The sequence below is a fragment of the Bactrocera tryoni genome, chromosome 3 (assembly GCF_016617805.1).
Source record: "Bactrocera tryoni isolate S06 chromosome 3, CSIRO_BtryS06_freeze2, whole genome shotgun sequence".
Lineage (NCBI taxonomy): Eukaryota > Metazoa > Arthropoda > Insecta > Diptera > Tephritidae > Bactrocera > Bactrocera tryoni.
Window position 1 is genome coordinate 26276276 of NC_052501.1, and position 27548 is coordinate 26303823.

At 37.1% G+C, this 27548-nt stretch overlaps 1 protein-coding gene across 7 annotated transcripts; it reads left to right on the top strand.

Annotated features, from left to right (window-relative positions):
* The first annotated feature begins 1682 nt into the window (after positions 1 to 1682).
* On the top strand, positions 1683 to 27529 carry LOC120772143 (apolipoprotein D). Of its 7 annotated transcripts, none has more exons than XM_040100573.1 (5): positions 1683 to 1918; positions 8973 to 9446; positions 26457 to 26611; positions 26679 to 26751; positions 26962 to 27529. In XM_040100573.1, the coding sequence occupies exons 2-5, from the start codon at positions 9291 to 9293 to the stop codon at positions 27232 to 27234; spliced, it is 657 nt and encodes a 218-aa protein (XP_039956507.1). In that variant the 5' UTR covers positions 1683 to 1918; positions 8973 to 9290; the 3' UTR covers positions 27235 to 27529. The 7 variants fall into 7 exon arrangements, with proteins under 7 accessions (XP_039956507.1, XP_039956510.1, XP_039956509.1 ...); XM_040100576.1 differs by having other exon boundaries at positions 9023 to 9446; XM_040100575.1 differs by having other exon boundaries at positions 1683 to 1824.
* Positions 27530 to 27548: the final 19 nt, after the last annotated feature.

The following is a 27548-nucleotide window of genomic DNA, read 5'->3' on the forward strand; positions in this document are numbered from 1 at the left end:
TCCTGGTCTATATGTGTCTCATTGGCCTACCAGATTAACATAATCTATCCAAAGCAAAAAAACTTACGCACTTTACTAGCAAGCCTTATATAGATTAAGACCCTGTTTTTAGTATTTTTCAGACAGCACAAGTGCCTAGCATCACGTCGGTCCTGGCGACGCGCTTAGAAAAGATTATTCCAAAGATTCACCCATTAGTCTCCATTTTGCATCAAAATGGCAATACAAATATTTTTATACCCTGAACAGGGTATATTAAGTTTGTCACGAAGTTTGTAACACGCAGAAGGAAGCGTCGGAGACCCTATAAAGTATATATGTATATAAATGATCAGTATGTTGAGCTGAGTCGATTTAGCCATGTCCGTCTGTCTGTCTGCCCGTCTGTCTGTATATATACGAACTAGTCTCTCAGTTTTTCAGATATCGTTTTGTAATTTTGTAAACGTCATTTTCTCTTCAAGAAGCTGCTAATTTTTTGGAACCGCCGATATCGGATCACTATAACATATAGCTGCCATACAAACTGAATCATCGGAATCAAGTTCTTGTATGGAAAACTTTCACATTTGACAATGTATCTTCACCAAATTTGGTATAGATTATTTTCTAAGGCAACAATGTAATCTCCGAAGAAATTGTTCAGATCGGCTCACTATAGCATATAGCTGCCATACAAACCGAACGATCGGAAGCAAGTTCTTGTATGGAAAACTTTCGCATTTGACGTGGTATCTTCACGAAATTTGTCATGGATTACTGCTTAAGGTAATAACATAATCTCTGAAAGAATTGTTCAGATCGGATTACTATAGCATATAGCTTCCATACAAACTGAACACATAATTACTAAAAGAAATGCACCTGTGAAGGGTATATTAGCTTCGGCGCAGATGAAGTTAACGTTTTTTCTTGTTTAAACTGATATACACTTTAATAAAGCCTGATGAATAGCATTAGGAACCCATTTCCTTACCCCCAGAATAAATTGTTAAAGTTACTGTCTTTCCATGGGCCTACGCAATGTATTTCCAAAGCAAATACATATACATATGTACATACATACATATATGCTTGCCAGTATGCACAAAGTACACTCGTGTGAAATCAACAAATAAATTGCATGCGCAAGTTCACTGCACTTTCAGCACTTCAACACCAAATAAGTACTTCCTATTAATAAACGATCGTCGAGCCAAATCGAGAACTGACTTTTAATAAACACTTTAACTACTTAATATAAAGTATATGCAATTATTGTTGTTGTAGCGCTTATTGTTGCTGCAATTATGCGCATAAATTAAGTGGCAAAGTGCCAAGGCATAGAATTGATAGTGGTAAGGTGCCTTGTATGTAGGTATGTGTGTGATTATGCTCATACACGTGTATGAATGTGTATGTGCATGTTTATTTGCATGTGTGTGTGTGTTTATGAGTAAGTGTTATCCATCAAAAGAATCACTTGGCGCTACTAAATACATATTAACACCACGTTCAAGCCTCAGCGGCCAGCAAACATACCTGCAAGCTTACATACATGTATGTATGTATATATGTATTGGCAAGCGTGTGTTTGTTTGTGCGCTGAAGTGAGTTTGTAGAGCGTCTTGCGAGCTGAGCCAGCGGGCGATCGTACAATGTTCACTCGACCCAGTGCGCCCAACTAGCAGTTCTGTTGTGAACGCTGTAGCGGTTAGTTGTCTTGCTTGTGGCGCTCGCGGTGGCTCAATATACACATACATACATACATATATTGATTATGTGTATGTGTGTAAATTAAATATTGAATTGAAAAACGTTTTCTATTTTTTCTACGGTTTAAAGGTGCTACTGCTTATTATAATTTTATGCGTATGCCCGTCTTTCTGGCAAAGTGCAGCCAACATACACACACGCATACATACGTACATACATACAGGTACATGTGACGCTAAGAAAACATTGCTCGCTGAGTTTGTCTCATCAAAGTTTACTTTGACGCGTTGCGTACCGGTCGGTGGCAGTTCGTCGTAGTTGTCGCTGAAGAAAAGTGAATGTTATTGTTGTTGACGGCAAGTTTTGCACACAAAAATACACATTTTAACGTTTTTGTGATCTTTATTTTCGAAGACTTTTGTTGTCATGTTGAGTGCTAACAGCGTTTCTTGAAAAAGCGACAAGTGTTAGGTGTGCGCGGCTTTAACCGACATTTAGCGGCAAAAAATTGAAAAATAATATTTCAAATAACAGCGAATAGTGTGAATAATTGGCGAAGAAGGTGAAATAAAAAACTAAAAAAAAACAAATTAACAAAAGGCAATAAAAAATGAAAAACTTAAAAATATTATAAAAGTTATAGATTAAAAATAAGAAACGAAATAGTTTCATAGTTTCCTTCATTTTAGTAATTAAAAAAAATACAAACAAATTATTAATCGTACTTAAAATTTTTGAAATTAAAATAAACATACATATGTGTGGCAACTCAACAATGCCATTAAAAATCTACCAAAAAGCATGCATGAGGAACTGATTTCCAAAAATTTATAATATACATTGCATTAAAAAAGTACCTGGAAATTGTAAATAAAACGGAAAATATTTAATTATTCATCAATATGTATTTTGTCGCCTTTAAATAATCCCCACCAGATGTAATATACTCATTCCAAAGGTTTTTCCAGTCCTCGAAACACTTTTCATAAGCACTTTTTGGGGTGGTCTTCAGCTCCTTCATCGCATCAAACTCATAAACCCAGGCATCGCCAATTTTAATGCTCTCCATGAGAGTGGGATCGGAATTCGCACGATCAAGTATGTCCAAAGAGACCTGTTTAGGGTATTCTTTTTGAAAAAAATCAGCTTTATCGGAACGAGTTGAAGAAGAACGCGTTTTATAACCAAAGTATCCACCAACATCATTAGAAAGCACTCGCGAGAGTTCTTGAGCTCTCTTGCCATCTCTCTAATACGGCATTTCGATTTTCAAGCACCATATCCTTCACTTTTTTAATTTTTTCGCCAGTGGAAGGGGTTGAAGGTCGTCCAGAACAAGGCATGTCTTCAAAGATCTCTCGACCGTCTTTGAAGGCTTTGTATCACTCGTAGACTTGTGTTTTTCATAAAATTGAATCACCGCAAGCCTTTTCCAACATCCTCAACGATTCCGCACACGAAATTTGGTTAGTTATACAAAATTTGAGACAAGGTATTTGTTCGATATTTTTATCCATTGCAAAATTTGCAACGCACTACTGAGGTGTGTCGACTAAAGCAGCTGCTGTAAACAAACTGGTTGAGAGATGTCGGGTGCTTTTTTGTCACAATGTATAATGCCCTAGTAGGTGCATTTCTTAAGGTATAGGGTCTAAAAAATTATAAAGAGATATTTATGATGATTTTAATAGGTTCGTTTGTTTGGCTGCTTTATGCTATAGTGATTCGTTCTGAACAACTTATTCGGAGCTTTTCTTTGAACAATAAGCCATACCAAATTTCGCGCGGTTACTTTGTGAAATAAAAAAGTTTTCCATAAAAGGACTTGATTTTGATCACACAGTTTGTGTCAGTAAGCATTAGGCGCGATTCCTTAGATAATAATCAGTGACCACAGCTATTCTATATTTTATAAAGATAAATATAAGACAAGATAAAAATTTTTGCTAAATTTCTTTATAATATAGTACGTGAGATATCGGCGTTTCAGACAAATTCCGAGCAGTTTCTTGAGTAGAAAAGGAAATGTGTACAATGTCGGAACCATGTTTCAAAAACACAGGGATTATTTCGCGTACTTACAGACGCACAGATGGACATACTACTATGAGCAAAAAATAGTAGACTTTGCTCATACTATAATTTGAAAATTCTTAATTTATTCTTCAAAATCGATGTCGTCCCCACAAAGAAATCCCCCGTGTTCCGATAATACTTGTGCCAATGATGTGGAGCGATATGGGTTGACGATTTGGTGAAAAACCCACGCTGAATCAATGCAGTATGCGACGGTACATTATCATGGTGCAAAAGCCTGCAGTTTTTGACCCAAAATTGTCCACTCTTTTTACGAATAGCTTGACAGTTTAGCCGGTCGGAAGAAATTCGGAGCGCACCATACATCGATAATCGAAGAAAACTGTCCATAAAATCTTGTTATTTACCTCTTTGACGTGGGTTTTCAGCTTCGGCTCACCTTTGCCTCGATATTCGGCCGATTAGTCGTCTGCATACGGGTAGCAAGCGTAGATCCAAGATTCATTGCCAATAGTAACACATTTCCTGACATCCTGGTGGCCGGAAAGCATTGTTTAACAGATTGGTTTTAGAACTAATCGTGTTTTCACTTTTCTTTTGATCAAATTTTCTTTCAAAATTGGTTTTCCTGATCCTTCCGATAATCCAACTATGCCAGTAAGAGATCTGCTATCAAAAACATCCAGTGTCTTTGTGATAAGGCTGGTTTGGGCGCCAGAAAACAGCGGGATCTCAGGAAAGTGTAAAGCTGATGACATAGCAAGTAAAAGCACTCTAGAACCGCTATCGGTAGAATGGGACCGAACCGGTGCTACCGTATTCTCTAGCTGGGCTTCGCGGAAGCATAGCCAGCGCCGGGCTACAATCGGTACTTGCGCTGTCGCAAAAGAATTTTTGCCCAAGATCGATTCAGAAGCTGTATGGAAGAAGTTGAGGTGGAAACAATTCAACATTCCTTCTTGACCTTCCAGCGTTTGGGAGGTCAAGACTTAAACGCGTTGGAGTACAAACCTTTAGACATCCCACCGAACTGACGGAAATGGAGACGGGTATTACAGAAAAAAATTCAGTGTTAGACAGTAAAGATAGTAACCGACTCTATTTTTAGGAAATATTACAATACCATTGAAATTAAGTTCTTACTCCCTCACATGCCTATCGAAGTTGATGAAAGAATATCTTCATATGAAAAGAATATGTTGCAAAACAAGAACTAAACTTTCCTAATTGTACTACATTGCAATATCTGACAACTGTGTTTAGTGAGTATTTATTGGTTTCAGGAGCAAGAAATGTGAAGTTTTTTCTTTAAACTTGCTATCTGAGAGAGCCTATAAAGAGTGGCCGATCGTTTATTAATACGATAAATTTAATTGGTGCTGGACTTCATAGATTCATTTTCGAAACTTGTATGCTGTCGTTCCTTGTATGACGGACTGCTTTAATATGTGATCTGAGGCTTTGTGGTCAACATACAATACACAACATACAAAAGCCGCTTTAAGAGTTCAAAAACTCAACATAAGCTCCTGCTTCCCTCAAACATTGGCGGAAATACCCGTATTAGTTAAGGAAGTCGGATAATGACCGCCGTGGCACGTTCCAGTGGAAATGTCATAATTGTGCGCCAGCATTTCCTTCCTGTTCGCACATCGCAAAAGTGGAGTGATTCATGGGGCACGTCTTGTTTGCAACTGCCAATCGTTGTTGCAAGCTATTGCAACACGTTTTACATCAATTTTCTTGTTCCATCATTTTCTTTTCGATTTTCATATTGGCGTGTTGAGTGGAAATTCATGATTTTCCACTTTGCATTTGCTGCAACTATTTAAAACTGTTATTGTTATTTTTATTGTTACTGTTGTTATTATGTTGCGGCTTGAGCTATTGCTTTGTAACCAGCAAGTGCTTTCGCGGTTTTGCTTTCATTGCAAAAATCGTGTCTCAATTATTGTTGTGACACCACCACATCCTGCAGCGGTTTTGTTGTAATACCGTTATGGTTTCTGTTTTCCTTGTGCGCGCCTCCTACTATTTTCTTTTGCGGCATTTTTTCCAGCGCCAGCACTCGACTTTGTACATTTGCATTACAGCCGGTTACATAACGGCTAATCACCTGCCAGCCATCGACTCGATCGATGCGGTCGGCGGTCTGTCGTACTGGCGCGCCGTCGGGGCGGGTGGGCAATTTCGTGTGGCCAAAGCGCTTGTGCGGTTTGCCGGCCTGAATTTACATTTCACTGGGCCAGTCAAGCGTCTACGACGACAACGCGACACCCACACCCCGTCTGGAAAATATTTTGTGTACGCATAGTAATACACAAAAACAACAGTGATTTTTTTATGACAAAAATAAGTGCAATAACAGTAAAAATGCGCAAGTAAAACAAAACTCGAAGAAATTGCGTGATTTTTGACGTTTCGCATATTCAATGAACGGAAAAACTTGTCTGCTTCATATTTGCATTTGAGTGACAACAACAAAAACAAAGGAGGCATGATATTAAAAAACAAATATTTACACTTGTATTTAGTTTAAAGAGGCCAAATATTTTGATATGGAAAAAGAGGTGTATAACAGAATGTAATAAAATATAACAATAAAAATTGTTGCAAAATTTTATAAAAAAAAAATAATTAACTTATACTGTACTTTGTATATACTTGAATATAAATAATATATTAGGTTGTCAAATATCTCCCTTCCGCCTTTTTGGTCTTTATTCAATGCTTTATAAAAAGTGTTACAGTAATCGGATTTAGTTCAAATGTGCGCCGTTTCGTTCGTTAATCTGTTTCCATCTAGACGGCAACTTCAGAACACCTCCCTCGTAAAAGCCGCCCTCCTTATTTGCGAAGAACTGGGACAGCCACTTTTCACAAGCCTCTTTTGAGCTCAACTTTACACCAACAAGGGCGTTCGCCATTGACAGGAACAGGTGGTAATCACTTGGCGCTATGTCCGGGCTATATGGTGGATGCGATAAAACCTCTCATCCGAGCACACGTAGCTTCTGACGAGTCATCAACGAAGTATGTCGTCTGGCTTTGTCCTGGTGGTACACTACACCCTTCCTATTGGCCAATTCTGGACGCTTCTGGTAGATCGCCTGCCTCAAGCGGACCAGCTGTTCGTAGTAGAGGGTAGAATTAAACGTCGGGGCATATGGGAGCAGCTCATAGTGGATGATTCCCTTCCAATACCACCAAACACACAGACCTTCCTGGCCGTCAATCCCGGCTTGGCCACAGTTTGGGATGATTCACCGACCTTTGACCACGACCGTTTTCGCTTGATATTGTCGTATGTGATCCATTTTTCGTCACCAGTCGCCATCCGCTTCAAAAATGGGTCGAGTTCGCTCCGTTTCAGCAGCATATGGCAAGCATTGATTTAGCCCAGAAGGTTTTTTTGCGTCAAATCATGCGGCACCCAAACATCAAGCTTTTTTGTGTATCCAGCCTTCTGCAGATAGTTTAAAATGGTTTGGTGACTAACTCCTGTCTTCTGGGCGATGTCACGAGATGCCGCATGCCGGTCTAACTCGATGTTTTCCATGATTTGATCGGTATTCGTCATCACAGGTCTTCCGCCGGGTCGCTTATCCATGATGTCGTTTTCACCCGCTCTGAATCGTTGAAACCGTTCTTCCGCAGTTCGAAGTGATAGAGTACCATCCCTCAAATCACCTTTAATCTCACGGAACGTTTCTCTAGCGGATTTGCCTTTGACGAAGGAAAACTTTAAAATAGCGCGAATGTCGGCGTTAGTGAACTCCATTTTTACACGTCTATAAATGTTGAACGCAATATCCAAACTAATCATGCATAGTGTCGTTTTGTAGGTTATGTCAAGACACATTTCGATATTCAAAGTAAACTGTCAACATAACCTTGATTTTGGATCTGTTTTGAGGTGCATTTTCGGCTTCGGCTGACCTTCGCCACGATATTCGGGCGATCGACCAACTGTTTCCGGATCGTAAGCATAGATCCAAGACTCATTGTCAGCAATAATACGTTTTATGATATCCCGGTGGTCGGAAAGCATTGTATCACAATCGAATAGGTCCATAGATCTTAATAGATCTTTCAAAATAGTTTTCACTGATCCTTCCGATAATCCATCATTTATAACTAGGGAATGGCTTAACATTTTGAAAAAGTGGGAGCGATCTCTTTTTAGCTTAGTGTACCACTTAAACTACAATAACCAAATTTTCTCACGATAAACCACGCCACAAAAAGCACCCGTTTCGACGCAGCAAAAATGCATGACATCTGAAGGAAACCCCATTCGCTCTCCATATAACGGTACTGTTAAAAAGTACTAAAAGCGCAATGACTCAATTTCTAAATACTTCAAAGACATTAAATTTTACTCCCAAAATGGTATGAGAGAACCTAACCACAGCCGGAGTATAAATTGGACCATGAGCGTAACGCCCTCTTTTAGGGGAAATTACATATCTCGTGACCCGACAGACCGATTTTAACTAAATTTAGTACCAGGCATTCTTCTGACATTCCTATGTAGCAATGCGAAAAAGGGAGAAATCGGACGACAACCGCGCCTACTTCCCATATAGCACAATTTTGTAATCCCATTTGATTCTTTCACTTTCCAGTACACAAATCAAGAAGCAATTAATATAGCGAGACCTACCAAATGCAACCAAAAACTGTTCAAGCCCGTAGGTACCGAATATTTGGACCCCAGTACCTCTAGTTGACTTTTGATCGAAAATATGGGTCAATGTGTGAGATATATAACTGAAATTCAGGGAGAATCCTTTTCTGATAATGGTGTGTCTGTGTATTAAAAATGGGTTCAATCTGCCCCTAGGCCCCATATACCTGATGTAAAGATTTTCGAATTTCCTGGTGACTGTTTTAACGGATATATCAGCCAATATTAGAGTTTTGTCAATGAAAATGAGAGAGATAACATTGTGTCGAACACCCGGATGATTTTACTCTATATGATTCTTTTCTTAGTATGATAGGGTTTGATTTTTTTTTATAAAATGTAAATATACATATATGATTATGATATATGTACATATATAGTATAATATATATATAAATAATATATACATATATAATAAATTGTATATAAAAAATAATAAATTTAAAAATTTTAGGGCTCAAAAAATAAATTGGAACTAGTAGTAAAAACATACATACATACATATAAAAACAAATAACGATTTTTTACAAATTTGCTATCGCCTTTGTAGCTCAAAAGCGTGAAAGCTGTCTGAAATTCTGACAAATATTTACTTAACAGTTAACCACGATCAACACAAGCTGTTCCGTTATATTTCGTGCGCATTGCGGCAATAATTGTGAAAATTATCTTTGATAAAAAGAAAATAAACAAAACAAAGTAAAGAAGCGAGCAAGAAAGCAAAGTAAAGCAGGAAAAAAAATAAATAAAGTGAAATAAAATAAAAAGTGCAAAAAAAAATATATTAAGAAAAGACCAACGATAAGCTGCAAATTATCTTGTGCTTTTGCGTCTTCTAATTTACTGCGAGCATCTCTTAAACTCCAAAATGTCAATTTGGCTGAACAACAAACACGCACACACATTTTGCTGCGCATGCGCCACTGCATTGCTAACACTTTTGCTGCTGATTGACGGCGCAGAGAGTTATGGCTTCGGCAGGTGTCCGAAATATCCATCGATGCCGAAATTCAATATGAGCAGAGTAAGTAAAAAAATTGTTATAAAGCAAAATCAAAATTGCATGCCGTATGAATTAACGGCTTTACAATAAGAGCGCTAGAAAAGCTTTAAATAATATATCAATGATATCCCGGTTTGGGATTGAAAGTACATTCGATGCCATTATGTATGAAACTCGATTTCTTTTGCATGGTCACCACGGACACGCTTGCAGAAATCCAGACGCTGAACTCAATTTTGGACAGTTTTCAAGCATAAATCGGCAGATACTGCTGCAATTTCACATTCGTTATTCATAGGAAGTTCATCGATCTTCGCTGGCTTGTTGGCATAGGCCACAGGCTTGATGTAGCCCCATAGGAAGTGTGAGAAATAGTCTAACGGCGCCAAATCCCACGACCAAGGCGGTCAATTGACGGGGCCAATTCGTGAGATAACACGTTCACCAAACATGGTTTTCAATAAATCGATTGTGACATTCGCTGTGTGGCTTGTGCTGCCGTCCTCTTGGAACCACATATTTTCCAAGTCCATATCATCGAATTCGGGCCAAAAATATTCGGTTATCATTTTGCGGCGGCGATTCCCATTCACAGTAACGTGCCGGTCTTGATCATCACGGAAGAAGTACGACCCAATGATGCCGCCCGCACCAAACCATAATTTTTTCGGAATGTAATGGTGACTCATGGAGTACGTGTGGTTTGCCGCCTGACCAATAACGCATATTTTGTTTATTGACGAAGCCACTCAGCCAGAAAGGAGCCTCATCGCTGAAGATGATTTTTCAATGAAAATCCGGATCATTTTCAAGTTGTCGTTCAGCCCAATTCGCGAACATACCAGGAGTCTGGTGGTCAAGCGGCTTCAGTTCTGGCGTCAATTTGATCTTGTGAAGATGTAGGCCAAGAACTTTTCACAAAATTCGCCACAACGACGGAACAGAAATTAAGAACGGCAGCAATATTCTCGACACTACGGGCACTTCATTGTCTCACTGGCACGACAACATTTTTTACTGTGGCTGTGGTTCAATTTTTTCCACTAGTCGTTCAATGGATGATCTGACAGGGCGATTATACGACCATAAATTGGACGTAGCGCTCTTAAAGTTAAGGCCACTGACTCGGAATTTCGGTAGTAAATTTTAATAATTTCGACTCGTCGTTCGATCGTATATCTTTCCATGATGAAATGGCAAACCTTACTGAAGAGAAATGTCAAAAGAGTGAGAAAAAAGATGGCGTCGTTTTCTGTCCCTATCGGTCCGCTTTTGTAGTATCCTTATTGAAAACCCCGATTTTGTGAAAATGAAATAATAAATTTGAATGGAAAAAGTAAAGAAACTTCTTCAAAGTATTGGCCATTGTCTTTTATACATTAAGTGATCAACCTTTCTGGCAATTTGTCGATACCATGTCAAGAAAAATGTTCGTCTTTTGAAGAAATCCAATCAGACACCCAATTTTCGACTTCTGCGTAGCAGTCGCAGTGCTGCTCAGCCAATGCAGGCACCATCGATGAAAATAAATGGCAAACGGAAGGGGCCAAGTCTGTTGAATACGGCGAGTGGGGCAGCAGCTCTCAGCTAATTACTTTAATAGTAACCTGTACCGATTACACTTCGTGTGTGTTGTGCAACAAAATTACTTTGCCATGTTTTCTGACCGATTCTATTCTTTTTTCGTTCAAATTGATCATTTGCTGTCTATAGAGATTAGTTTTGACCATTTCAGGTTTTAGAAGCTCAAGATATACTACAACCTTCTGATCCCCCCAAACACGGATCATTGCCTTCTTATCGATCGATCTGTTTTGCAGTCGTTGTTGATAGTTATTTCGGATTATACCATGATTTTTTCCGTTTAGGATTCTTAAAATAAAGCCATTTTTCATTGCCAGTGACAATTCAATGCAAAACTGATTTTCATTCGTGTCTGTGAAGCAAAATTTCACAAGTATATTTTCGGTTTTTCATTTATCATTTCATTCAATTCAAGTGGCACCCATTTTTCGCACTTTTGGATATTTCCCACAGCTTTCAAACGGTCTAAAATTGTTTTTTGTGCAACATTTAACACGGCTGTCATTTGTTTTTGACTCAAAGTATCATCTTCATCCAATATTACTTGCAGTTCGGCATCTTCACACTTTTTGGTTGTGTTCAACGTTCTTCATTTCTCACATCAAAATCAATATCTCTGAACTGTTGAAACCTTATTTTGCAAGTTACTTCTGATAGAGCATGATCACTACATACATACTTCGACGAGTAATCGCTGTGATTCTACAGCATTTTTCTTCAAATGAATAAAAAAATATATTGTTTTCCGCAATTCATCAGTTTTCGGTACAAAATTTGATATTTTCAACACATCGAAAAAATGTCATGTTCTTTGTTCAATGACTGTAAAATTATTGAAAACATATGTTTGACAGAAGTCGTGCCTACATAATAGAAAAAAAGGAAAACTCGTTCACTACAAATGTTCCCTACCAACACATTCGTATCTTAACGCTCACTTCATACCACATTAACTTGCAAATAGTATTTTCTCTCCTTTTTCTTTGCAATAAAAATTTTTATTTCTTATCCAGCTATATAAGTAAGTAATTATATAAAATTCCAAACCAGCTGCTAAAACAACAAAAAAAAGCTTAATTTACTTGTGCATATTTTAAAATTTGCAATTACTTTCTTAAGAGTTTTGTTTTTCTACCTTCTAATAATGCTAATAAATTCTTGACAGTTACAAATACAGGGTGTTCCACATAGTTGATTTATTTTGAATATTTCAAAAAATTAATAAAACTTATATTTTTCCAGTTTTTAAATGTATTTTTATTAGAATGCGCACTAATGCCTATTATTTATAAGAGTAGATTGTTCACAGTCATGAAGTAAGTGTCGAGCTCCATTTCACGGTGGATAGCACAATATTCGGCTAAATAGATAGTATCATTAGCTCCCGGAATCGATTTATTTTTTTATCCATCTTTGAGGCGGCTAAGATATTCTTCATTTTAACCCGAACCCATGTAAACAGTTCCATAAATCTATGTATATTTACAACTGCAGCTCCTTGACATGTTAGAATGTCTCAAGTTTTTGAAGATAATATGGTATTATCTATATCTCCCTATATCCATCATTGTTTTTTATAATATCTATTCCAATTTATAATTTTGGATAATTATTCCTCGGAACTCTTTTACTTCTAAAAATAACCTGGCTAGTCCCTGAATGCGAGGAACCTAAAAATCAATCTTGTAACTCCAACAGTTTACAACAATTCCTACGCACATAACTATATAACGGGTTTGTCAGTAGGGACGCTATAAAAGTAGACCGATAGGGACAGCGAACGACGCCATATTTTTTCACGCTCTTTTGAAATTTCCCTTCAGTAAGATTTGCATTGGAGAAATATACGATTTAACAGCGAGGCGAAATTATTAAAATTTACTACTGAAATTCGGAGTCAGCGGCCTTAACTCTAAGAGCGCTACTGCCAATTTAGGGTCGTCATAGTCATTATGTCCGATCAACAATTGAGCGTCTAGTAGAAAAATTTGAATCCAAAGGCACAGTACAGAATGTTCCCGTGCCAGTGAGACAAATAAGTGCGATAATATTGCTGCCGCTAGCGCATCAATTAAAGAAGACCCAAATCAGTCTCTTATACGTCGTTCTCAGGAGTTTGGCATACCGTGACGTGCGGTTTATGGGCCGGCGATGGTATTGGGCCGTGCTTCTTCCATGATGATCAAAACCGGCACGTTACTGTGAATGGCAATCGCTACCGCTCTATGATAATAACCGAATATTTTGATGATATGGACTTGGATAATATATGGTTCCAACAGGACGGCGCCACAAGCCACACAGCGAATGTCACAATCGGTTTATTGAAAACCAAGTTTGGTGAACGTGTTATCTCACGAAATGACCCAGTCTGTTGGCCGCCTTTCTCGGGCGATTTGACGCCGTTAGACTATTTCTCACACTTCCTGTGGGGCTACATCAAGCCTGTGGTCTATGTCAACAGTGACGATTGATGAACTTCGTACGAATATCGAGTGTGAAATTTCAGCAGTATCGGCCGATTTATGCTTGAAAACCGCCGAAAATTGGATTCAGCGTCAGGACTTCTGCAAGCGTGCCCATGGTGGTCATGCACAAGAAATCGAGTTCCATACATAATAGCATCGAATGTACTTTCACAGGAATATAGAATTTCATTGATACCCCAAACCGTTGTAGTTTTTCATTGTTTGTAGCGCTCTTATAAAAAAACCCTTAGTATACCTATTTGCTTCCACAAATTGCTCATTATATTTCTTTGTGGTGTAACTTGTGTCATTTTGAACCATTGGAATTACATGATCACATGTTTTCGTCGCTGTGCAGTGAAAAATTGGTACACGATTACCAATTGTAAATATCGAAGTTGCTGAGTCATTCTCTAACATACTATAAGCACATTACGCTTGCAGCTTTATTGACACACACAATGACAAAAAGTAAAAAAAAAATTATAGTAAAGTAAAAACTAGTTATTTGAGAAACCAAAACAATTGAACTCAGAAAATGAAATTGTAAATCTTAGGAGCACTGCGAGTAATTTAATTCATATTATCGTTTCAAATTATTTTTAGAATAATACTTGCTAATTAACAACCTTAGCCTACTTTCATTTATTAGTAGCTACAATTAAATTAATAATTAATATATCAGCTACTCGTATTTTCCCACTCTCTAGATCAAATTATACCACGATGCCTATTTTATTAGAATACGAGGTGTAGTACTATAATACATTATAAAGCCCACAAGAGATTCCAAGTAATATAAAGAAATATTTCTTAGTTATTTACTGTTAACTAATGAGCTTTCAAACTTTGAGAGTAGGTTAACATCGAGGGGCGAGGCCCGAGTATAGCAATCTTCCAATATTTTGCTACCATTTCTGTAGTGCGATTTATCATCTGTTTCAAAATAGTCGCTGAATTTCATTCCAACGAGTCTGAGAACACGAAGAAGTCGTTAGGGACCAGATCCGGATAACACCGTGAATACAGAAACTATTCAAATCACTTTCTGGATTTTATAGCCTTATCATCAAATTGATATTTCAATGTACTGATTTCCTTTTATATGTATATAGTAATAATCATTGTCGGTTTTTGGTTTTCATTTGTCCCCATAAACCTTCTCGATTTCGGATTAGGATTGAAGGCTGTCGAATGGACTCGTTACTGAATTAATGGAGCCTTGTTTCAACCCTTATCATATATCGATGCTAAAATTTGCACGGAGTTCTCGCATATCCATAGACGATGTGCTCAACACCTTCCTTTAATAGCAAGTGCCAGCCATTTCGATCAACTCCATTTTCGGTCCCCAAAATCCTCTTTCGATCGTTGCAACTTTATTTGCCTGCCTAGTGCTTCTTATGTGGCAGGCTTAGTACCATAATTTAATTACCAACCCTCGTACTCTAGTTAAAGTGAAGCAATTACATACGAGTACCACCAGTAATTGCAGTCAACATGTCTTCCTTTAAGCTTCGAATTAAGTTCTTTAATAATAATAACAGTCGTTACAAGTAATTATTATACTACTGCAACATGTTGCTACAGAGTATAATTGTTTTGTTCACCTAACACGACCTAAAAATAATCGATTTAAATATAGGGTTATATACATATATATATACATATATATATATATATACAAGGCGGGTTCCAAAGTAAACAGCACTTAAAACAAAAAGACAGAACAAATGTTTTTTTTCGACAAAATCAATTAAATTTATTCAAATAGTCTCGAACGAGTGTTTTGGCTCGTTGTCCGGTATGGCCGTTTGTATGCCGGTGCAAGCCTTTTGAATGGCCTCTACGTCTGCATAACGCTTTCCTTTCAAGGGCAAATGCATTTCTCCGAAAAGGAAGAAGTCGCACGGTGCCATATAAGGTGAATACGGGGAGTGGTTAATGGTTAAAATGTCATTTTGGTCATATAATCGGTCACAAGTGTCCTTCGAATGTTCAATGATGATTTCGGCTGATTTTTAATGAATTCACGCGCAGTTTCGTTGGAATTTCCGGTGATCACGGATTTTAATTGGCCCACATGTTGATCTTCAGTTATGTCCTCACGACCACTTTGAAAACGTTGAAACCACTCGTGCACTCTGCTACGGGATAGGCAATCATCGCCATAAATTTGTTTCATCAATTGAAATGTTACGGTAAAAGTTTTACCAATTTTAAAACAAAATTTAATGTTGGCTCTTTGTTCGAAGCTCATTTTCGCGCCGATAATAACATACTGACACTTAAAACGCAATAACTTCACTTCCAGTCGATGAAATTCATGAAATTCTCACTGGACAATCGGTAATGATAGCAGATTCTAACGCACCAGTCGACATATTGCCACCAGGGGGCGCTAGATTCAAAAAGTCCTGTTTACTTTGGAACGCAACTTGCATGAATGTTCAGGATGGCAAGACGAGTTGAATTCCGAGTGACTGTCTGTATTCCCGCCTGTGCCAGCGATAACTTGAGTAATCATTAAAAATAATGAAACTTGGTACACGTGTTTCTTGGCTAAAAATATATGACGCGTTTGTAGATGGACATAATCGGACCACTGCCACGCCCACCCAACGCCATTAATGGAAAACTAACTGCCACAACTATTTGGTATATATACCATTATATATGATGTTGCTTTCATAATCCTATGTTGCAGTGCGAAAGTGGGCGAAATCGGACTATAACCACGCCTGCCACTCGCATTACGCAATTTTAAATTCCAGCTGTTCTCTCATTTTTCAGTATACAAACTAAGCAAAAATGAATGTATCGGCATAAAACTTTGCACGAATAATGTCATTGTGCCAGCTTACGATTAAAAATTATTTAAATCGGACCAAAATTGTTCAATCCTTAGGTACCTAATATATAAACCCTAGCACATATTGCAAACTTTTTCTCATAAATATCCATTAATATGTGTGACATATTATAGAAACTCAGAGAGAATCCTTATGTGACAATAATGTGCATCTGCGCCAAAAATAGGCTGAATTGAATCAATAATTCCCCCAGTCCCCATTTACCTAATATAAGAATTATAAAACCTGGCTTTAACGGTCCAAATCGGTCAATATGTTGGATATCTTAGTAAAATTAACTGAACATATAATATGTATACCCAGAGTAGTTTATTGTCGAAAATATCTCAAATTATATTCTAGTACATGTAATGATTTTCGTTACTCTAACAAGCCGGCATTGAGCCCTACAAATTGCAAGAGTATGAAATGTTTGATTACACCCGAAGATAGCCATTCCTTACTTGTTATATACATATATGCATATGTTCGTTTAAGAAGTAGTCATGCAGCTTTTACATTCAAGTAATTGAGTGCTAGTACTCAGTCAATTATAAAAACTTAGCCATGCTGAGTGATTACTGCAAGTCATGCCTTGTAGGAAAATAAAGAGATTTCTTATTTCTAAAATAAATTCATAAAAAAATTTCTCTAAGCAATTGTTAAAGATATTCTTTTGAATCCCTGATCTGCGGATACTTGAATTGCTTAAGTTTTATAGGCTTTTATTTAAACTATTATATGTGGTAGTTTAGTCTGATTCAGGTAGAGTAACCGGTTAAAAATATTAAAGAAGGTTTTCCTAAATGCAAAAGTTCCCCTGCACAAAAAGCCAAATTTCCGAATATAATTCTGACAATTATTAAAAAGTCTCATATAAATATCTAGACTTTCGGACGTTTAAAATTGTTATGACCTATCAAACAATATCGAAATAACAAAACAAAAAAGAAATTACAAATTCGGCCAAACTTATATCACGTTATAGAAACAATATTATTAATATTAGAAGTATAAGAGTGATTTACTTTAATTATACCTTTTTCATCAGATAATGGTGTAATTTTTCCTTTTGCTCCTACGAGTTATCTAGCTGACTTGTAGAAAGGTCGTTTAAGAGGGGCTCAATGCAAAGTTTTCTCAAAAGGTTAAGAAGGGCACTCCGTAGTGTAATCTTCCACTCCTTCGCTCGAAGAAATGGGTTTTGGTGGGTGAAGGAAAAATTTTTAAATACCGTCTACGAGCTAACCGAAGCTTGCTTAACGTGGTATCCAACTGGGCGAATAGAAGCCGTCAACCTTAGTAAACTGAAATAGTTTTATTTAAAAGGAGGTATAAGATTGCAGGCATCCCTGATTCCTCATTCGAAGGCTCACGTTATTAACCTGTTGATGAAATTAAAAAAAAGTTTATCCTTAAGAGGTTTCACAGAGGCTTAATTTGAGAAGAGAGTAAACAAGACATCGGTTACTGATATAGAAGAGCTATAGAGAAAAGATGGAACTCTAACCAATGGTTGTGTTTAACTCTACAAAACCGTAGTCGGTAATAATGTTTATGATGCATTTGCCTGGTCGAGAGTGCTAGAACGGACTACAACTAAGAAGCTTAAACGGGTCCAAAGCGCGGCTCTCACCGGCATCTCCGAGGCACTGCAGATTAGCAACAACCTTACTTAAATTATTTTACAGAAAGCACCTGTAGACATTGCTGGCAGGTGCATTGCTGCGAAGATCGTTCAAAGCCGCAAGGAAGCTGGATATATGAAATAGTCCGCACAAGGATACGCCAAAATTCTCTTCTCCGCAACTACATTCTTGGATCGATAAGGCTACTCGAGGCGCCATTTTCTCTGCTCATATACCGAAGAGGGATATGTTGGGAAGGTTGGAGCTTTCGGTCAATCTTAGCTTTAGGTTACCGGAACACTGTAGTATTTTTTAGGCAGAAGTGGCTGCTATTAAGGTGACAGTAGATATACTGCTACGCAGTGTAGCCTTTCGCAGAGAGATCAGAACTCTCTCCGACCCCAGATCGGCAATACCAGCGCTGAACTCGCTAACAGTGCTTTTAAAGCTTTTATTATATAGGATGTCGCTGGAGGTCTACTGAACTATCTGACTTGCCAGACGTAAGTTGTCGACGTTGTATTGAAAAAAGTGAGGTAAAAACATTCAGGCACTTTCTCTTTCATTGAGACCTTTGCAAGACTCAGATTGAAAAATATCGGTAATCTTACCTGTGGCGAACCAGGAGACATAGCCGAAACTGACATTCACATCTTAACAAAATTGTAGTTAGCTCCAATCGCTTCGTTGATTTGTGGGGGCATTATATTCTTTTTTATAAGAGTTTTAACTTAACCTAATTTAACATATCAACCTGGAACTACACTGCTACTTTGTATTCCCTTACTCGGGTTCTAAATAGTGAAACACACCAAAGAGTAATAAAGGTGCCTGAATTACATTCGTAAGATTTTATTTACCTCTGTTTATTATAGTTTTCTCTCCCCTACAATTTATATTCATAACCATATATGGTGTATATATTCTACTAAGTTCATGCCAGTATTTCCCACAAGGCCCATTAAGACTTATTATGTACAGCCATATGTGCATTGTTTTCGTTGTGAAACGTACTGACCTCTTGACGGGGCATATTTTAATGTTGATTCTTAAACCTTTGGACTGCTTTCAATAAAATGATTAGACGAAAGGAGGTCAGGCAAAGTGATTCTACAGAAATTATGTTTTTCTCATGAATATGTACTTACATTTTTATATCAAGAGTGTGCTGTTTGATTGGGCACGGTGAGCTCAAATGCGCTGCAACCAGGTTAACTTAATAATGTTTATAAAAACAATATAGATAATTAAATTAAAAGCTAGCTTCTTCTATAATAAATGTGTGTCCTTATGCAAATTATTTCGGCAAGTATCCGGCATTGGTTTCTAGATCAGTTCCACGAATGAATAGTAAATATTAATATACCGGTTGTATAGTCGAATGAGTAAAGTGCAGCACGGGCACGTGTTAGCTCGTGAATTCGCATCTTTCAGGGCCTGAATCTATAACTTTTGAACAATTATTCTCCCTCAACCTCTGGCTAACAATTTCAAATTTTCAGGTAGCGACCTTTGTATGTGTGGTTACCAATCAGAGACATATCAGAAATCGGTAAAGGGTTTCGATTAAGATAAAACTTCTTTATTAATTGTTTTAAAAATTTAAATTAAGTTTTTTGAGAAGAATTAAATTTTTCGAGTTACACCAGATCTCCAAGGCGCTAAAAATGGATGGAACCAAAAAATTTTCACTATTTTCATCCAGTATCGATCTGATTCTACCTTTTTTTGTCAATACTATACGAGTATAGCATGAATATGCCACATACTAGTAAAATGCTCCCTGTGAGTCATTGAGGTACCTCACATACCATAATTAATCATATGTAAAGTTATCCAGACATATAACATGTTATATGGGAGCTAGTTTAAGCTTTCGCTCAATTTTATTCATTTTAGGCTCTTTATGAGTAAACCACGATCTTTCATTTTCATTGAGATGACTCACATATTGACCGATATATGCGGTATCAGGTTACATGGAAGTTCGAAAATCTTTGTATTAGGTATAGAGATGTTCCATACAGTCTTCGATATATTCAGTCAAAAGTCAACCAAAGATTCTGGGGTCCACATATTCGGTACCTGGGAACCTGGGAAGGAAAAATCAAATGGAATTTAAAATTGTTCTGTATGGGGAGTAGGCGTGGTTGTAAATCGATTTCGCCTTTTTTCACACTGTGACATGTGAGAAGAATGCCTCGAACAAAATTTATTCGAAATCCGTCGGTTGGGTTCCGAGATATGAAATTTTTCCAGAAAGTGGGTTGTGCGAGGCCCTTCGTCCAATTTTTACAGTGGTTTTTTCAACTCATCTCGTCATTCTGATCATATATACATTATACATATGTGTATATAACCATATATCTACCTCGCTTAGTTTTAGGTGATACATATAACCGTTAGGTGAACTGAACTATTATACGGACATACCAAATTTATATGTACATATACTTTACTTACAAATAAAATCCGACAAAAATTATTTTTGGTCACCTTGTTAATTTTTGATTTTTTGGATCTCTTTGGTTTGACGATAGCAAACAATCAAAGATATATTTTTTAAGCATTTTCTCCTTTCCGTATATAATGTTCAAAACGAATTCATATTAAATGAATCACATAAAGTATACGATTATAAATACGTACGTACAGACATACTCGTACACATACATAAATATATGTATATGATCAGGTATAGCCAATTAGTAACACAGAGAAGAACGGCAAAATACTGCAGCTGTGCTGTTGATCAGTAGCTCAAGGATGAGCAGCTCAATAACTGTGTAGTCACATTTACAAGTATGCAGTTAAAGAAATAATTTATATATATGTATATATATAGATATTATTGACTTCAGTTAACTGTAATAATTTAAGCTATTATCAACAGTTTAAAAGAATCTCAATGACAAGACTCATCTAAGGCTATAACTCACTTTTGGAAGTTTAAAATTAAGATAAAATAAAGGCAAAAGAGTTTCCAAGATTTTCTGCAGAAACCAAAATATTTACCAACGCGTAAATCGACATAAGCTGTTTTAACATATTGCCATTGATATTTATTTATTATTGATAATTGTTTTTATTTTACAACTTAATTAACCCATTCATGCCTTATCTTTGGTTGTAATTTTAATTTTATTTTTTATACCCTGAACAGTGGTTATTAACTCGCCAATGAAGTTTCTAACACACAGAGATAAACGTTGGAGGCCCTATAAAGTACTTATATACCATAAATGATCAGCGTGTCATCAGAGTCGATCTAGCCATGTTCGTCCACCCGTCTGTCTATCTGTCTATATACGAACTTGTTCCTCAATCTTTTAGATATCGATCTGAAATTTGAACATCTTCTTTTCTCACCAAGAAGCTGCTCATTTCTCAGATGCGCCGATATCGACCTACTATAGCATATAGCTGCCTTACAAACTGAATGATAAATTTTTTATTTGACAAGATATTTGCACGAAATTTGGGAGATACTATTATCCAAAGCAACGCTACAATCTCCGAACATATTGTTCAGATCGGAGCGCTATAGCATATAGCTGCCATATATACTGATTGATCGAAATCAAGATACATATAGTACTATAGATATTTTATGATGTCGAAAATGCAGCTGAGAAGGGTATTATAGCTTCGGTGTAGTCTAAATTAAAGTTTTTTGTTTTTATTTGTTGTTTTCATTTTATAGCTCACGATTTAGATTTAAATACTATAGTCATAATAAACGTTTAAAAAATTCGAAATTCGATTTCGAGGAAATTACTTTTCTAAGTAAATATAGCTAATAAGAAAAGCCGACAACATGTGGTTACAGTTAATCAGTGTCAGGGGTTAACATATCAATTCGATTGACAGATGTCAAGATAATTGGTTATTAAAATATAATTCAAATCATATAAACATATGAAACAGGGTGCGTCATCTTTTGAGTTGATATGTTAGGTAAAATTTGCTGTTGTGTACTCTTTAATGGAAGATTTTTTTTACGTGGCAGATCCCAAACCCAGCGCACAAACCTGTGGAAGAGATGATTCGCCTTCTCACTTTAGCTCACTTTCAGTCGGATGTTTTTTGGCTACCCGGAAGATACTTGGTCTAAGAGCGACAGTCATGAGCTGCTTGAGCCATGTGTAAAAGTATCGTTTCTGGCCCATTCCAAGTGGATGGCGTTCAGAGAACTTTCCTCACTTGCATGGACTTCTACACTTGGTTCCATCCTTCTCTGTTGAAAACTCAGCTATAACCGCGTGATTTCTACGCAAAAAAAGAAGAAGAAGAAGGTAGTTTAAAAGGTCGATCGTAACAGGAATCTCACTTGTGGTACCTAGAACTGCCATTGCTGGGCAATGTAGAAGATGGAAAGAAGATGAAAACTACCTATACCTACCCTGTATTCCGATTGACGTCATTTAGTAGCTCTTGAGCGCTACTCACAGTCGCGGTTCAAAGTCATTGACTACTATCAGATATAAGCACATATGTATGTACTACATACTAAATATAGAGAGTGATCCATTTCGAGTATCCCTAATTTTTTCACGAAAAAACACAGAAACTTCAAATTGAATGGGGAATGTTTATTATCATCCGAAAGAAGATTTTTTCGCATTTATTTATTGAAGGTCATCTCTTTGAAATGTTTGCCGCGACTACGTTTCAGATGGTCCATACGTTGAATCCAATTTTTAATGATTCTCTCGAGCATTTCGGCAGATAACTTGCGAATGACCCAAGTGGTGTTATGCTTCAAGGCCTGAATCGAAAGAGGATTGTCCGTATAGACTTTAAATATCCCCACAGGAAAAAGTCTAACGGTGTGATATCACACGATCTTGGTGGTCAATCGACCGGCCCAAAACGTGAAAGGATTTGCTTACTGAAGTTTTCTCTCAATAAATGCATTGTTTGATGCGATGTGTGGGAAGTGGCGTCGTCTTGTTGAAATCAAATGTCGCCGAGATCACGAGTTTCAGTTCCAGGCATCAAGTAGTTGGTTATAATTTTAGAAGAAATGTGGACAGATTTCATCGGTCCGCAAACCACACTAAACCGTGATTTTTTCTAGATGAATTGACAGCACTTGAGTCTCTTCAGCTTTCTCTTCGGCCTATTTGTGGCAATTTTGCTTGTTTACATACCCATTGAGTCAGAAATGGACCTCATCTTTACTTCTTCTTCATTGGCGTAGACACCGCTTATGTGATTATACGCGATGGACCTCATCACTGACCTAAATTTGGATCGAAAACGTCGGATCTTCTTGGTATTTTCAAGAGCCCATAGAGGGAAGCGTTGTCGCTTTTAATTTAAGATCTTGATATAAAATTGGCCAAGTCGTTCCATACGTCAGCCCGTGTTGCTGCGAATGGCGGCGAATCGACTCTCCACGGTCTTCGCGTACACTCTCAGCTACGGCTGCCATATTTTCTTCACTGCGTGCTGGACGCAGTCGAATATTATCCAATAATGAAGGCTGTGTCTCAAATGGGATGATGATGTTGCGAATAATCAGCTCAGTTGGCCGATTATGTTGACCATAAGTTGAGCGAATCGTGCGAAACACATTATTTAGAGAATGTGAATTTTCGTAATAAAGCTGAATGATTTGTAAACGCTGTTCAGGCGTAAGTCTTTCTATGATCTAATGCTAAGCAACTCTGAACAAAAGTAACATGACAGCTTGACACGACTCACGATCTGTCAAAAAACGGCTATTGAAAAAAATACTTCTACTATTTGGATCACCCGTTATAATGAATACTCATGTACTCATATGTTATCATTTTAGCCCTCTACCCCCCGCATTGTTTTCAAATATTTGCACTGCGCTGATCATCTGCTGTCGCCTCTAGCTCGTTTATGACTTTGAACTAATTTTAACAGCGATTTCTGTTTACATTTTTTTCTATAAGTTTGTATGCATATATGTATATATACATATATCTACTACATATGTATATACATACATATATATGTATGTAAATATGAAAACCAGTTTCTCTTTGAATCGTAACTCAAGCGTTGAAGCTCACGCTCATGCGTATACGCGAATATTTTTGCGCTTGCGCATTGCACACTCAGTCGAATTCGTATTTCTGGTTGTTATTATCATTATAATTATTGTATTATCTATATTTATTATAATTTGCATTAGTATGCAATGTTTTGTCTTGACGTCAGCATATTTGCCACTTACAGATTTGCTAACTTTTGACGCCTAACCTATAATAGGCAAATGCGACAACAAATAATTGTTTGACTATTTCTGAAATACTACATTTAAATCAATATAGACATAAATACATGTCTTTATACGCTCACATATACCCGGTAGTATAGCAACTGGTTCGTAACTACTATACAATTGGTATGAATTGGCCCAGTACGCCAATCGAATGCTTGGTGAATAATATTAAATGAAGGAAGTAGCGGTTTTAAGTATAAAAATTTGTGGTCTTAAGAAGTTTCAGAAGCAAAAATATATTTTTTAATAGATCCACATGCCCAAAATATATGGTATTGGTTGGCTGAAAAGGGAGGCGCATAAGCGTTAGATCGCAGGCGGCCGCACTTAGGCCATCCTTAGGCCCTTTCTGCTCAAATTAGCCTCATCTCGCTACTCAGGTTTGGTAAAAATAATTATTTGTTCCCCACTCCCCCAGCTGCCAAATGTTTCTTAAGTTGTAGCATCGGGAGCCATGGAACATCTCCCGTCTCATCTGGCTGAAGGTTAAGCATTCACATTCATCATCATCTGCGCAAGCTCTGCATTTCGCCGAATCCACTTTTCCAGATTTCAAAATGTGAAATCTTCAGAGTAGGTGCCCTGTGATGTCCCCTATGTAAGTAAGAGCTTTATGGCTTGTCCACCTTCAATACTACCCCTATTTAACTTTGTGGTATTCCCCTTGTTGATAGTATTCCACCATCTTTACGGTCCTTTGCTTCAAATAATCCTTGTAGGAACAGAATGATTAAGAGCAGGTTAGGTTAATTGGGTTTCCAGTCCCAAGCGGGCCAACATTTTCATTTCCTTCTCCTCCTATATGACTAGGTACCCACACTATATTAACCCAGTTAGTTATTACCTTTGACGTAATTTAACGCATTGAGACTTATTTCTCTTCAGTAGGGTTTGCCATTTTATCATAGAAAGATATACGATTCAACAACGAGTCGAAATTATTAAAATTTACCACCGAAATTCGAAGTCAGTGGCCAGGACTTTAAGAGGGCTACGTTCAATTTAGGGTCGTCATAATCGCCCTGTCAGATCAACAATTGAGCGTCTAGTGGAACAATTTGAATTCACAGTACAAAATTTTTCGGTGCCAATGAGGCAAAGAAGACCCAAATCAGTCTCTCACACGTCGTTCTCTAGCGTTGGGCATCACTGCGACGTCGTTGTGGCGAATTTTGCGAAAAGATCTTGGCCTACATCCTTACAAAGTCAAATTGGCGCCAGAACTGAAGGCGCTTGACTACGATTCTGGGTCGTATGATCTGGATTTTCATTGAAAAATCATCTTCAGCGATGAGGTTCAATTTTGGCTGAATAGCTTCGTCAATAAGAAAAATGGGAATCGCTACCGCTGAATGATAACCGAATATTTTTGGCCCGAATTCGATGATATGGACTTGAACAATATGTGGTTCCAACAGGAGGGCGCCACAAGCCACACAGCGAATATCACAATCGGTTTATTGAAAACCAAGTTTGGTGAACGTGTTATCTCACGAATTGGCCCAGTCTGTTGGCCGCCTTGCTCGGGCGATTTGACGCCGTTAGACTATTTCTCACACTTCCTGTGGGGCTACATCAAGTCTGTGGTCTATGTCGACGAACCAGCGACGATTGATGAACTTCATACTAATATCGATCGTGAAATTGCTAGAGTAACTGACGATTTTTACTTGAAAACCGTCGAAAATTGGGTTCAGCATCTGGACATCTGCGAGAATGCTCGTGGTGGCCATGCAAAAGAAATCGAGTTCCATACATTATTGCACCGAATGTACTTTCACAGGAATAAAGAATTTCATTGAGGTCCCAAACCGTGTTGGTTTTATTTAAAAAAACTTTTGTACTGTTCTTATTTGAAAAACACGTTATTATAAGGATTTCGACGTGGCAAACTTAATATATCTTCTTCAGGGTGGGGTTTTAAAATAAATGACATGATACAATATGGGTATCAATGTGAATAGGCTTCTAAGAATAGAAGTATTGCCAACTCTCTCAAAAGTTTAATTGAAGAATATTATTAATATATCCTGGCATCAAATTAAAGGCTCTTTAGAAGATAAAATATTTCGGAACAGCTCTACTAATTCCAAAAAATCGCCGAAGTCTATATATCTACTTAAGTCTACACCAAGTAATAAAGATTGTTTTATAGCACTTTACCAAAAACCTCAGCATTATTTCCATATTTTTAATGTTCTAGAAAACTATAAAGGTGTTTTTTACTTTTATCTCCTCAGGTACTTGGTCAATGGTACGAAGTGGAGCGTTCCTTTTATCTGCCCGAAATCGCGTCTGGTTGCACGCTACTGGAATTTCAACCACTACATAAGGAGAAACTCTCCAAGTTTAATAATTTTGAGCTCGAAGTGGCAATCAAAACGATAAACAGATTGTAAGTTGAGTTTGTAAATAAATAAAAATGTTTTTAAGCTAACAGTTATTTTTAATTTATTTACTAGAACCGGCAATCCGTCGGTGAATCTGGGTTATGCCACGCCTGAGAATCGAAAGTCTTCAATTATGGATTTTAAGGTGAGCATTTGTTTGAAAATAATGAATCATATAAGATTGTGTTATATTACAGTTATGAGAGAAACTTTTGGACTATATACATATATTATAATTGTAATCAGTTAAAATTAATATGATTTTGAAAACTTCATGAAAATATTATATTTTTGTCGTTACATTTAAAAATTCTCACATTCAATACGTAAATGTTGTATATTTCTTCTCTCACAGTTCAACACTCGCTTCCCGGACGTTATCGCACGACTACTGCCTGGCTCTGGCAAATATCAGGTGCTCTACACGGACTATGAGAATTTTGCGATTCTATGGTCTTGTGGCAGTCTAGGCTCGATCGGTTATTCCGATCAAATTTGGGTGTTCGGACGCGATCGCGACTTCCCCGTAGAAGTTCGTACAAAAATCTACGACGCTTTAAAGAAATTGGGCTTGGATCCGGAGCGATTAGTGTTGAGTAAAAATAAAAATTGTCCACAAACATTATAGTTAACTTTGCCATAAAAATTCACACAAAAAAAAATAATTACTTATATTTAAATAATAAATAACTGTGTATATACATAATTAATTTTACACTAAACTCAAAATAAGTTATAGGAAGAAATTGGTAATTATTTTAAAGTAAAAAATGTGAAATTAAAAAAAAAAAGATTATAGCCTAACATAATTATACTAGATTAAGTCGCTGTGATAATAAGAAAAGTGCATCCGAATGATCATTCCGAAAATTGTTTATGTATTAAGATGTAAATAAACGACAATAAATTTATATATAATATAATGTGATAATATTTAGAATT